This window comes from Crocodylus porosus, unplaced genomic scaffold, assembly GCF_001723895.1.
Source record: "Crocodylus porosus isolate Cpor-Errol unplaced genomic scaffold, CroPor_comp1, whole genome shotgun sequence".
Taxonomy (NCBI): domain Eukaryota; kingdom Metazoa; phylum Chordata; order Crocodylia; family Crocodylidae; genus Crocodylus; species Crocodylus porosus.
The window spans coordinates 10,949,100-10,963,056 of NW_017728906.1; the positions used below are offsets into that span (position 1 = coordinate 10,949,100).

A 13,957-nucleotide genomic window follows, 5' to 3' on the forward strand; every position below is an offset into this window, starting at 1 on the left:
CTGTCCTTTCTGTACAATCTATAGCCCTCGATATGTACCGCCCAGTCATGGGATGAATCCCACCAGGTTTCCGTCAGCCCCACTAAGTCATAGTTTTGTTTTAAGACTCTCTGAAATACACCAGATAAATGTTTGGAGTCAATAAGATGACTGTTTAGAGCATATATAGACTACAGACTATTTATGGAGAAAAAAAAGGATCAGGCTACTTGAAGCTCAAACCCAATCCTCACCTACCCAATCCTTTTTTTTCTCCCAAGCTTGCCACCCCATGACAACCCCGCCCAGGCTGCCAGCCAGCTGGGCACTGCCTGAACTTCTAGGAGCCCAATCCTTTTTTCTCTGGTGCTCACCTCCTGCACCACCCCGTCTGGATTTTTGACTGAACTAGAACTGCCTAAGAAATTTTTACATGGGCTCCAATCCTGCCCCTGCTTACCAAGCCTCTAGTAGCAAGTCATAGCTGTGCAGATAAAGAACAATCAAAGATAGTTTTTCACCTTAAGGTGTGACTGTTTCACTAAGGCAATTTACATTTGTGTCACTTACAGTCTAGGATGTAAGAAGTCCTGAACTAACTAGCTTAACTGTGGGACCATCGCCTAATTCCCAAGCTCTAAGTCTAAGTAAGGGAGCATCTCCAAACTACAAGCTCTATTTCAACAGAAGCAGTAACGGTGAATCATATAGCCTACATATATAGACTACAGACTATTTATGTTCTTAAATATATGTGTTTTAAAACATCTTGAAAAGCATTGGTTTGCCAAAATATTTATATTCTACTTCTGGCTCATGAGTTTGTTTGTTTGTTTGTTTTTGGGAAGAATATAAAGCATTCATGTTTTTTACAATGTCTTATTTTACCACCGTAGAGGGGATCTTTTAAATCAAAGGCTGGGTGTTCACACCATAGTTTTGTGCAACTTACTTTAGAGGCATTAGAGGCCCAGAAAGCATGACTTATGGAAAGGCTGAAAAAACCAGGGTCCACAGAGGAAAAGTCTGAGGGACAATTAGATACTAGTCTTTAAATAACTTAAAGATGATGATAGAGTAGATGGAAATGGGCTTTTCTCTGTGGCCTTAAGGGGCAGGGCTAGAAGCAACAGATGCAAGCTGCAGTAGAGAAAACTTAGGTTGGATTTTTGGGGAAATTTTGTGACTCTGCAAGTGGTCAATTGTTGGAACAGGCTACCTAGTGAAATTGTGGGATCTCCATCCTTACAAGTTTTCTAGAGATGGTTACACAGATTCTTGACTCAGGTGGCTTAGTTAGAGACAATCCAGCCTTGAGCAGGAGGCTGGACAATATGACCTTGTGAGTTCCCTTCCAGCCCTTCTTTCCTATGATCCGATAGCACATGCCTACTACTAGGTGTAGAACCTGCCCAACTATATTTATTTATTTATTCCTCTCAAACTATTGAAAAATTTGATCAAGATTAGTTGGGCAATTAAAAATATTAGTTGCAATTAATTGCAATTTTAATTGCACAGCTAAAAACTCAAAATGATTCATAGATATTAGGGTCGGAAGAGACTTCAATAGATCATCAAGTCCGACCCCCTGCATAGGCAGGAAAGAGTGCTGGGTTCAGATGACCCCAACCAGATGCCTATCTAACCTCCTCTTGAAGAACCCCAGGATAGGGGAGAGCTCCACCTCCCTTGGGAGCCCAGTCCAAATTTTGACCACTCTAACTGTGAAGAAGTTCTTCTTAATGTCCAGCCTAAATCTGCTCTCTGCTAGCTTATGGCCATTATTTCTTGTAACCTCCAGGGGCACCTTGGTGAGTAGAGCCTCACCAATTCCCTTCTGCACTCCTATGATGAATTTATAGGCAGCCACAAGGTCGCCTCTCAGCCTTCTCTTGTGGAGGCTGAAGAGATCCAGGTGCCCTAATCTCTCCTGCAAGTCCTTAACCATATGAGTGGCCCTTCCCTGGACCCTCTCCAGGTTATCCACATCCCTCTTAAAGTGTGGTGCCCAAAACTGGACGCAATATTCCAACTGCAGTCTGACCAGTACCCAATAGAGGGGAAGTATCACCTCCTTGGTTCCGTTTGTCATGCATCTGCTGATGCACGATAAAGTGCCATTAGCTTTGCTGATTTCTGTCACGCTGACAACTCACGTTCATCTTGGAGTCCACTAGGACTCCAAAATACCTTTCTGCTTCCGTGCTGCCGAGCAGGTCATTTCCTAGGCAGCAGGTGTGGATGATGTGCAGAAAAACCGCAAAATTAGGCAGGTATTTTGTATGGTTAGGGGCAGGTGTGGGGTGTGTTGGTGGGGGGGAATTTGTGAAAGTGTGGGGGACTCTGGGGGTGTGTGGGGGGGGGCTTTTCAGCCCAGGGAGGGGAGCCCCCACATGTCCTGGGAGGATGCAGCGTACTGTAGGTCAGGAGTGATGGGTAGCAGCAGGGCTGGGGGTGCTGTGGCTTGGCAGTGAGGGGCAGACACACAAACACACAGTGCCCAACAGGTAAGCCTATGGAGGGAAGGGTCATGGGGGAGGGAAGGGGGGTCAGATTGAGGCCCCCATGGTGAGGGAGGGAGTGGGGCAGCAGCAGGGGATGGGGTGAATGGGGCCCCGGGGCCAAGGTGGGTCATGGGATAGGGCCACAGACAGCTCATCCAGGGACTCAGGGGGGAGGGGGACACAGTTGCCTGCCACTGCATTCACCCCCGGAGAATGCATGGGGGGCATGTGCCCCCCATATTTGTGCATGAGGTAGAGATGGGCTGCCCACTACAGGTGAGGGCTCTGTGCCATGCTGCCTTTGCCCCAGGAGCTGCACGTTGGCCATGCTGCATGTCCCCTGCCCACCCAGCCATGGGAAGCACAACATGGCATCACTCAGCTCCTAGGGCAAAGGAAACAGGACGCAGAGCCCCAGCACACAACAGGAAGCCTGCCTCCACCCCACGCATAGATCCAGGGGGCATGTGTTCCCCATGCCTCCTCCAGGCTCTATACACAAATCTGGGGGACATGGGGCCCCCCATGCCTCTTATGGGGGTGAGCATGGTGATGGGGAGCCACACCACCTCCATACCCCTGGACAAGCCTCCCACAGCTCCATCCTATCCCTGGACCTGTCCTGACCCCAGGGCTCCATTCACCCCAGCCCCAGCCCCTGCCCCTGCCCCACTCCATCCCTCACCATGGGAGCCTCGATCTGCGCCACCCCCATGCTTTTTCCTTCCCCCATGCTCCTTCTCTCCACAGACTTACCTGCAGGGCTCTGCTCTACATGCCAGGCTGTGTTCCTGGCTGCGTGCAGGCTACAGCTGCTCATATGTGTCTGTATCTGTGTGTGCACCCCCCATGAGGCTGTACATGTGGTGTACACGCTATTTAGGTCAATGATTACATGTCCTAAAAGTATGTACAGTGTTAATCTGAAAATCCAGCTCTATTTTGAATATATATTAAGCTACAATTTTACACTATTTATGAGCAGAGAATTCTAGGGCCTAGAAATACCAGCCATTTTAACTGTGTAATTTGTAAGCTTTGGCAAGCAAGGTCAGAAGGTTCAAGGCAGAGTAAAAAGCAGGACAGTGGGTTTACCATACATGAACTAACACCAGCTGCTACTTTACTTCCCCAATTGTCAAAACCATCTACCCTCCATCAGCAGTGGAGCAAGGAAATAATTTCACAAAGAACCTTCTACCCCATCACTTCCCAGGCAAATTCCACTGACTCCCCCCACTAATCACTGCAGAAATTCCAGTGCTCATAAAATATTTGGGATATTCCACTGGTAAGGCATTATTATCCATTCTTTATGAATCCCAGATGTTGAAACTTTAACCCCTTTTCTTTGTGTTTCTGTTTCAGCTTCTGATATAGCTGCGGAGCAGGGGCAGATTCTTGTAATTGCCACTGCTGCTGTTGGTGGATTCACTCTCCTGGTCATCCTCACTCTGTTCTTCCTAATCACTGGGAGGTAATTAAAATTTTGCTATACTAATTTACCCAAGGTGATTCATCCCAAAGAGAGGTTTCATATTCATTATTAGTACAATTAATGCATGGTTTGAGTAGTAATAGGACTTTGTGAAGAACAGCTGTAGTGTTATAAATGTCATCTTTATTCAGTATCATCAACTCTCACAATGCTATTGTGAGTCCCATGGTATTTGGAGTTTTGCTTATAGCTTCATCCCATGGAGGCCCTTGATTCTGTAAAAAAGCTAAGCTTTCATTGCTGGATTTTTTTTTATTTTAAGTAAATCTCTCACCTTCCTGGTTGCAGAGAAAAAAACTTGAAAACATAACCCAGCTGCTCCTTAATAACTCAGAATAAGAAGAAAATTAAAATAACCCATAATATATTCTACATTTTAAATCTCATGGTTTTAAGCAAATCACACAATTTGTGCAAGTGGCAGCTGACTCCTATTTTTTGAATGCACGGGGTAGGCAATCTGTCTTGCTATATGCAGCCATTTTAGTGACTTATTTTGATTTATTTTCATCTGTATAAAATTTTGAAAAAGTAATACCCGCAAAGCAGCAAATACAGAGATTGAATATATGAACAGAAATGGTGCAGATTGAAATCTTTTCTCATGTGCAAAGTTTGGTTGTTTTCTCCCTTATCTATTAATTTCGGTTTAGTGATAGAATCCGGGCCTTCCTAAACATGAGATTGAGAGCATGGTTAAGGCCATGTAATTTAAGAATAATATGAAATTAAACAGAGTATAAAAACATTTGGAAAAATCTTCAGGCAGTGATATCTATTAGGCTATAGAATAGACTCCCCAAGGGAAATGGTGAGAGCTTTGTTTGCTTGGGATTTTTAAAATGAAAGGGAACATAGCCATACTAAATTTGCTGAAGAGAACATTGCTATGTTGGCAGGAGGATTCACTAGATGATCTATAAGGACTTACCCAATTCTCATATTACTATGATTCTCTCATACCATTTCCTTCTTTATAATACAGAGATGGATTTGTTTTGTTTGTTTCCCCTCCTTCTCCCCTCAGCTTGTAGTCAAATGCAAAATGAGGGGTGGGGGGTTCACCCAAGGTAAAGGGGAGGAAAAAAACCTCCTCTTGGAATCAAGTAAATAAGGTACTTTTATGAACAGAGTAGCCTGTTTGGTAGGGCTGTATTTGTGCTACCCTGGTTGGGAGGTGATTCACTTGAAGCAGAAACTGTTAAGTTTGCTAGTTTGTAGATAAGTAGTTCATAGAGGGTCCTATAGAAAAGGCAGTCCTGTGGAAAAACCTGAGAAAATCCTATGTGAAAATTAAATTCATAAATACTTCAACAGGGAAATTCATAATTTGCTGGTGAAGGAAACTCACATATTGGATATAACTGTGGACCAGATTATACCAGATGGATGGGTATGACGTGACTTCTGTACTGTTAATGTAACAGACTTGGTCCTTACTAATACCCAGATACTTCTGCTGGATGTGGATAGAAGGAAGTTGCACCCTAAGGAGAAATTCTTAGTGCCTTATGGCTGACAGAAATCAATTCCTTCCTGCAGCAGTTCAAAACAAGCTGTGTTGAAACCAGGTCATGATGCAATAACACCTCTATAGATAAAGGACTGATACAGCGAGCCTACAAGGAGTGTTTGAATTGAGAAATATCCTGTCAGGATGGCTATTTAGCGTAACTCTGTTTCAAACTGAACCAAAGAGCAAGTTCTGGGTAGTAGCAATGAATGTAACAAAGAGGTGCAGCTAGGGGAAAAGGCAGTGTCCAATGTAGCTGGTGTTTCAAAGCCTTTCACAGGCAGATTGAAAGAGCTGTAAAACAACACAGTAATAAAGCTAGGGTGTTGACAAAATTATTTATAGAAGCCAAAAAGAGGAACTAATCACTGCTACTATGTTTGCTAGTGTCTTATTCAAAAATAATGATGATCTTGGGAAAATTAGGATTAGGGGTCACAACAGATCATACTGAAACCAGGGAATGTTTCTGTGTTGCAGAACCCAACATCGGATTCCCATGGCATGTTAGGCAGTGGTGTAAGAGAAGCAAACCTGCATGTTGGAGGATAATCTTTTGGCATCCTCAGTTATTATTGTAAAAAACACAGTGGAGACCTGAGAATAAGTGTTGATTCCAGAAGTCTTAATCCACACACTGTTCAAGATAGCTGCTCATTTCCTCATGTGACAGACACTGTGGATAAAGTGTCAGGAACAAAGCTTTCTAATATATATTTTTTGGTCTCTGGATACTATTAGATAAAAATGATACCTGAGGATAAAGGGAAAACTGCCTTTGTGACATTCTATAGATTGTTTCAATTCTGTAGAATGTCTTTTGGACACTTAAATGCACCAAGGACATTTTAGAGGGCAATAAATATCTAACCCAAGTTTCAAGAATTTAAAAGCATCTTCACATAACTGATTTCTTTATTTCCAATAAACATTTTGTAGTTGCGGAAAGGACTCTAGAACTTTTTAAGGAGGCAGCATCTTGTTAGGACATACAGGCCATGAAGATAGACAGTAAGGACTGTAAAGTCTCTACAAATCTTTGTACAGGAGTTTGTAGGTCTCTATGGCTTCTACAGGAGACTGGTACAAAAATTTAAAGGGCAAAAAAACCTGTATCTAGGCTGAAGGTAACATCAAAATGTATTTGAGTCACTGAGACAAAGACTTATAAAACATGTTGTGCCTAAATTCCTGGGTCTACCCATTGTGGCTGTTGTTGGCTTTGCATTTGAACAAGCACAGCATGAGCAGATGGGTTTGGGAGGTCACAAAAAATACATGAGGAAAACCAAGTATATGGCTACATAACTAGTGTCTGGCTATTATGGAGGCCCCAAAGGCCTGTTATCTGCATGCACTAGGTATAGAATGTGTGATGTGAATTGTGTATTGTCCCTTATTAGCTTGTAAGGGATCTTGAATGGTCTGTAGACTAAGTCACCTGGAGTCAAAATGTGTCCTCATGTCTCCACTGGGTTGTTTTTACAATTAAGTGTCCTGCAGAGGCTTCTTATGAGTACAACACAGAAGGATACCTGTCTAGCAGAATTAAAAAAACAGCCCAAATAAACCTTCACACTTCACCGTATATCTGAAAGGCAAAATATGCCTGCAGAGGTTTTCAGTAGAGTGAAAGCGCTAGAAAGAGACTGAGCTTGTGACATCAGGCAGGACCAGTCTAAGAACCCTGAGTTACTTTTTGTGTGCCAATGGATCTGCTAAAGGAGACTCTCATTAGGGAGTTTTTATGGCAATCAAGAACCATTACTCGCTGATCATCTGGTTACAAGTTTGCACATATATAAAGGTAACAGACCTGTTTTGGCAGCAAGCTTTCATAAAACACTACTAAATCAGCAGCATGATAATGAAGCAGGAGGCTACTTGGGTTATGAAAAGACATTTTGCTAAGTATTTGGTAGATTTTTTTGACTGGTCATGGTTGCAGATGATATATACCAGGTACTTTTTTGTCTTATTTGTCATGCAAGAAGAATGCCAACAAAAGGAAGCCAAACGTCTTTGGGGGAAATTTCTTAACTTTCTACATCCTGGACACAGATATATTTGAAAGAAATATTACCAGAAACACCAGCTAGAAATTGTCACTTGCTGGTAGGATGACACTTTTTCAAAGTATATCAAATCACAGCCACTAAATGTTAAAAGGACAGAGAGAGCTACACATGCACTGATTTAACATGCAGTGTTGCACTTCAACCCACCAAGATGCACCTGCAGGGATCAAAGAAAGGAATTTGAATCACAGTTATTATCTGATTTTTGCCAACAACTCCAGATAATCAAGATAGGGACCAGTACAGTTCACTCTGTGAATACAGAAATAACACCACTGATTCCATGTTTAGTGTCGTACTTAGTGAAGGTCAACAAGACTGGAAAAGAAAGACATATCTTTGTAATCTTTGCATATAACACTAATCTATCCTTTTCTCTCCTTAGAAATTATTTGTAGACACTGAAAATCCATGTTCCCTTTGACATTATGCTTAGGCAGCAAGAACTTGCAAGGCTGTTTTCAAATTCATGGGTGGGGGATGCAATGCACCCTTCTATCTGTGACCTGTGACAGCATTTGAGAAAATTAAATAATATTTGAGATTGAAACAAGTGTATCGGGCACAGGATACCATGGAAAAAAAGAATTGTGAACCCATCTGGAGAGGGAGAGAGAGTGTGGCTGTACAGTGAGGAAATAACCCTCAAACTTACTCCTTTTGAGGAGGAGCTTACACAGTAATTAAGTAAGGAAACAATTTAATTTCACTACTGATACAACACGTGACAGCTCATCTCTATAGTGTGTCAAGAACTGGTGCATAGATTCACTGAAAGAAAGGAAAAGAAAAAATGCTAAAGGGGCTCAGTAGAGGGATGCAAAAAATAATTTGAAAAGACCCAATCAGGTTCCTATAGCACATAACTGGGAGGTTGGATGTACAGGGGAATTGCTGGTATGGTCTTAAGACCTCCACAGAGCAACATTCCAAAAAAGTCTGCCCACAATGAATTAGCCTGGCCTAGAGGATATATATAAGCTCTCTAGTTACTGATCATTTAAATGAAGGTATAAGAAATATACCCATGACTGAATGCAGGACTTGGAAAACCATGTGGATGGCAAATCACCTGGATTTCTAACTATGACAACAGGAATGAGACTTTTGCTTCCAGTTCTTATTGGAGTGGAGAAAGCTGTAATGGTCAGTGCAGATCATTTGTAGATAGTACTATATCTTTTCCATAGGGCTAAGGGTTTTATCTAATTCTATGTCATGTTATTGTCCCTAACTAGGGAAACTAAAAAGAAAGTTAAGGTCTGTCTTTGTGGACTTGAATTACTACTCTCAAAGTCTCAATAAATCATTTGATTGCTATAAGCAAGAATTACAATCTCTATCATTATGGAAATTAATGTACTGTTCACTTGTGACAGAGTAAAACAATAGAACCATCAGTGTTAACATTCAATTAAGATAAATGGGAGAAGTTAACTTCAAAACCTACTTGTGACAAATTAAATTCTTGGAGTGTAGGCAAATATCTTTACGAGCAGCTACCACTGTAAACACTGAAAACATTAGACTGTTTCAGGGGCATAAGGGTGTATTCAACCAAAGACAAGCTTCTGAAATAAATGATTGTGTAGAACCAGCAATTGGAATTCCTGAAATATAATTTGAAGGCTTCTCTTGAAAGGAAATAAGTAGTGGGATAAGCTGCGTATTGAAATGAATATTCCTCAGTCCTTTCTGCTTTCATTTTTCCATTTGCTAATGTTAAGAACATCAGAGGTTCTTTTTGCTTTCTAGCATCATACTGAATGGCAGTATTTCAATTACATAAGATATGAATTCATTTTGAAGTATTGCTTAAATGCAGTGATAAGAGAATATTCTTTGGAAATTATTCTCTGAAGACAGAGTGAGAACATTTTGAATAAATACTCAATTTACTATAGGATTTGAGGCAAATTTCAGCGTAAGAGATTGGATTGGTACCATACAGATGTGCTCTGCTTCACTGTTTAGAATTAGCAATTTGATGAACTGTCAAATGACAAGGCTGCTGATGAGTCTATTCATATTGGAGAGACAGTGCGAGATAAGCACCTAACTGTGTACTTCAATGAATGATTATCCACTAAGAGCAAACAGGAAGCAGTTCTATCATATTTCAGATATAGAAATGAAAGCTTTAATGACGTAAAACTAGAAAAAAGTCATAGGGGATGGCTGTGTAAATTGCAGGAAATTCATCATTAAATTCTATTATAATTTATTTTGATCATAAACCGAAAATTAATTTCTCTAATCTTGCAGCTACCAATACTGAAAATATGCCAAAACTGTAAAATTTGTTGTTATAACTCATACAAGCTCCCCTTGCTGGCAGATGCTTCTGTACTTGCTCAGACCTAAGGCCCTGCATACTCTTTGCCTGCTGGGGAGATGGGCAAAATTCAGAGTAGAGGTTCTCAACCTTTTAAGATTCAGGACAGTCCTCCATAACTTTTTTGTTTGTAATGGCACATCTGCTGGGAAACACATTGTAGTGCCTCCATTTACCTCAGTAGGTCTCAACCAGGGTTTGCAACATGAGTATTCAGGGTTGGACCAGGGAGGGATGTGGCAAACTGGGCACTCCTGCCTGCCTTAGTTTTATCAGATAACCCACAGCCTTTCCTGTCTGGCTCTGCACAAAGTGTAAGTGGCAGTTTCACCCAATTGCAGCAGCGGTGGTGGCAGTGTCCATGCTATAACAAAGCTGTTGCATTACCTAGTTGAGAAACATCAGCTGAATTAGTTTCTTTGGCTCTAGGCTTCTGGGAACACAGTCCAAGTGTGAGCCCTGTGTTTGACATCCTCTTTGGAAGTGGGAACCCCATGGCCAAGGCCCCCAAACCAACTCTGACTTGCCCAAGTGTCTCAGTAAGACCTTGGGCACTCTCAAAATTTCCACCAAAGCCAGAGACCTCTCATTTACTTCTTTATTTTACCTCTTATAGTTAGGGCTATATGGTGAAAGCAAATTGCATGCAGATTCACATGCAGATTCTGCCAATATATTTCTAAGCACACGCGACTTTTAACTCATGCAGAAAGCACCATAGATTTACTAAACCTTGAAAAATATTTAATATCTGCACACAACTCCCTCCCTCTCTCCCTCCACTATTGTAACCATTCTAAAAGAGCTCTAGATTTTGGTCAGTTCTTTCTAGGTCCCCAGTTTTCCCAGTACCAGCTTACTGCCCATCTTCTCTTATCAGCTTGTCAGTTTGCGAGAGAAATGTACTAAGAGCAGACTTTTTCCTTTTTTTTTTTAAATAACTGTTCAGTTACTTGTGTCGTCTCAACTAAGCCTCAGTGATGACTTCAGGCAAGCAACGTTTCTTATGAAATGATCTGTTGCTTAATTTCCCTAACCTATAGTCCAGATTGGGAAGAATAGTTTCTTATAGCATAGCTAACCCCAATAACAGCCCCAGAATACTGGCATACCAATTCATTAAATGTTAATGACCATTGATCACTCTGTGCTGTTCATTCACTGAAAACACCTCTTGGGACTCCAGTCCAATATGAGGCCAAAAAAACAAAAGGGGCTTCACAAAATTAAATTGAGTTTGAAGTTCATTATAAGTACTTACAAATATACACTGAATCATCATCATACTCACACAATTGGCTGCATTTTGTTTACTCTGTATGTTCACTGATATCTTGCCTGTGGTAACAACAGCATAAATGCACACATTGGAGTACAGGTCCAATCAGAGAAAATGCCCAGTTTTGACACTAAAATAATTTTAAACCTAATTCTCTCTCAGCCATGAACTTGGTCCTACTAAAGATATCACCCACAATAATCCTTACCTATTGCAGATTTCCTGGGCCGTCATGGCTACAACCTCACTCCAACACTACGATCTTAATCCTTTAATTTAGCCCATCAGTAGTATAGGCTAGGGACAGACATTACACACAAACTGGTTTAAGTGATCAAAACTGGCTTAAACCTGTAACAGAACAGATGCACAGTACACGTAAACTAGTTTGAAAATGGCTGAAACCAGTTTGAGATAAACCGGGTTGAATGTAGTATCATACTTAACTGATCTAGGTCAAATCGGTTTATGCAATGTCTGTCCTAGATCCTTTCCTGGTTTAACTTAAACCAGAGTGCCCCAGCATCCCAGATGATTTGCAGCCCTGGGCAGGGCTCTCAGTTTCACAGCACCAACTTAACCATTCACAGACACCAACTTAACAGGGGCATCAAAACTGCTCCCACCATCGCAGACTCTATGCCTCAGCAGCAAGAGCAGCCATACAGCATTGCTCTTGCAGGAGCAGCTGGGTATAAGAGGAACAGCTGGGAGTGGTGTTAGAAGCCAGAGGATGTTTTTTAGTCCCCAGCATAAATAAAACACCTATGCCCTCCCCTCCCCCTAAGTTCTCAGAACCATACCCTTATGGCACTCCTTGTCTGCACTTTCCCCTGCTTTCCTGCAGGGTTGCCTAGGGCACAAACCCTGCTTGTTATACCTCTAGCAAACACAAAGGTAAGGCATTAAGGAGTTAATATTAGTTATTTGTCACCAAACTGGAAGAAGTTTTAGGATTTTTTAATCAAATATAAGAGGTATAAACCTGCAAATGAAGTATCTGGTTTGAGCTAAATGTGAAAAGTTTGGATTTATTGCATCTCATTTGAATTTTAGTGTAGGTCATTTTACTACTAATCAGCCCAAGCACATTTTATTTTTATTTGTATGTAGTTTATTCTAGATGCTCATAATACATAATTCTTTCAAAAATTCTTAACAAAAGATATATTTTCTGTATGTTCAGTATAGGTGATTCAGCACTGGTAACCAAAATAGTTTGTCATAAAACTGAACATAAAATGCCATGTGGTTTTATTCTGTATGTGATAAGTTTTTTAATTACAGCTCTGTTTCCTTGTTTTTCAAAAGATGCCAGTGGTACATCAAGGCCAAAATGAAGTCTGAAGAAAAAAGAAGGGCTCATTTGCAAAATGGGCATTGTAAGTTGTGCAACATTTTATTACTTAATGCCTTTCTCATATTTTAAATAAATTTAAGCATTGCTTTCTCTACACCTTTTGTCCATGCTCCTGTAACCTATTCATTGTGGGTAGACCACTGTTGATTATGCAGTTAGGATCTCTTTTTTAGCTGTGCATTCTCTTCTTGAATTTCATTGAAATATTTGCATTTATTATAGTGAGCATTTCAACATTAGTACAATTCAGTAGTTTTTCAGGCTAGTGGGCAAAATAACAGCTGATGTGAAATGTCATGTGTGTTGTGTATACACATGCACACATACATATATGTATATATGGAGAGATATATATACATATAGAGAGATAGATCGATATATGCAAAAATGTGGCTTAAGACTAACAAAACCTTACTGACGTAACTATGCCATCATTTTTATAAACCCGTGGGTGAAGGGCATGTGCTTGCGAAGAGTGGAATCTTTCGAAAAGTCATTATACGCACATATCTATATACGTGTATGAGTTTGTGTGTGTGTGTATAATGACTTTTCTAAAGATTCCACTCTTTTTATGCAAATGCCCTTTGCCCATTGGTTTATAAAATGGTGACATAGTTATCAGTCAGCAAGTTTCTGTTAGCCTTAAGCCACATTCCTCCTTACAGAAGTATAAGGATCATTACAGTGACTAAAGAGCCAGTGATTAAAGCTGCCTGTTGTGAGACAGTAATGTGCACATCGGCAATGGACACTGTCAGTGCCTGTTATGTCCTTCAGAAAGACATATCCTGGGGTGTTGTTCTCAGTGCCACTTGTCCAAAAAGCTCTGGGGGCAAGGCTAAAACTCTTCTTGCTGGCAGCTTTGATACAGGCTTTCTCAACCTCTAGGAGGTCTTAAGAAAAGCCTCAGTTTCCTCATGTCTGAAAGTTCCACTTTTAATTCTCAGCCCACTGCAAGGTCTCAGGCTGCTTCTTCTCAGAGATTTCATTCATTTACTTCAACAGTGATGTCTGTCTGAGGTAGAAAGGTGTACCTCTCAACAGAGGCTTTTTCCCTGGCACCTGAGGGGCAAAGAATCACCATTATTCTGACTCCATTCAGCCACAAAATTGAAGAGACTCATTCCAGTACTCCAGCTAGTACCAATGTGTAGGAAAGCTTTGACAGTTTGGACTAAAACCCAAAGACTTCACTGCTCATGGCAGTGTCCTCGTGGTAGTTAGAATCTCAGTCCAAAATACTTCCATATCATATACATCCTTCACAGTTGTAGTAACCTTCTCAGCATCAACTATGTCTTTAGTGTCCAAGATCTTGATATTTATGACCTCAGCACCAAAATCCTATATAATAGAGTGATTTCTTCTGGACTTGATACAAGTCACTTTCATTGGAAGACTCGGA

General features: G+C 41.0%; 1 protein-coding gene across 1 annotated transcript in view; it reads left to right on the forward strand.

Moving 5' to 3' along the window:
• The window catches only part of EPHA6 (EPH receptor A6), a 948,424-nt gene that overhangs the window by 724,661 nt on the left and 209,806 nt on the right, over positions 1-13,957 (forward strand). The window contains exons 9-10 of the mRNA XM_019528673.1: positions 3,855-3,963; positions 12,501-12,571. Of these exons, the coding sequence (XP_019384218.1) occupies positions 3,855-3,963; positions 12,501-12,571 (180 nt within the window). The remainder of the gene's footprint in view (positions 1-3,854; positions 3,964-12,500; positions 12,572-13,957) is intronic.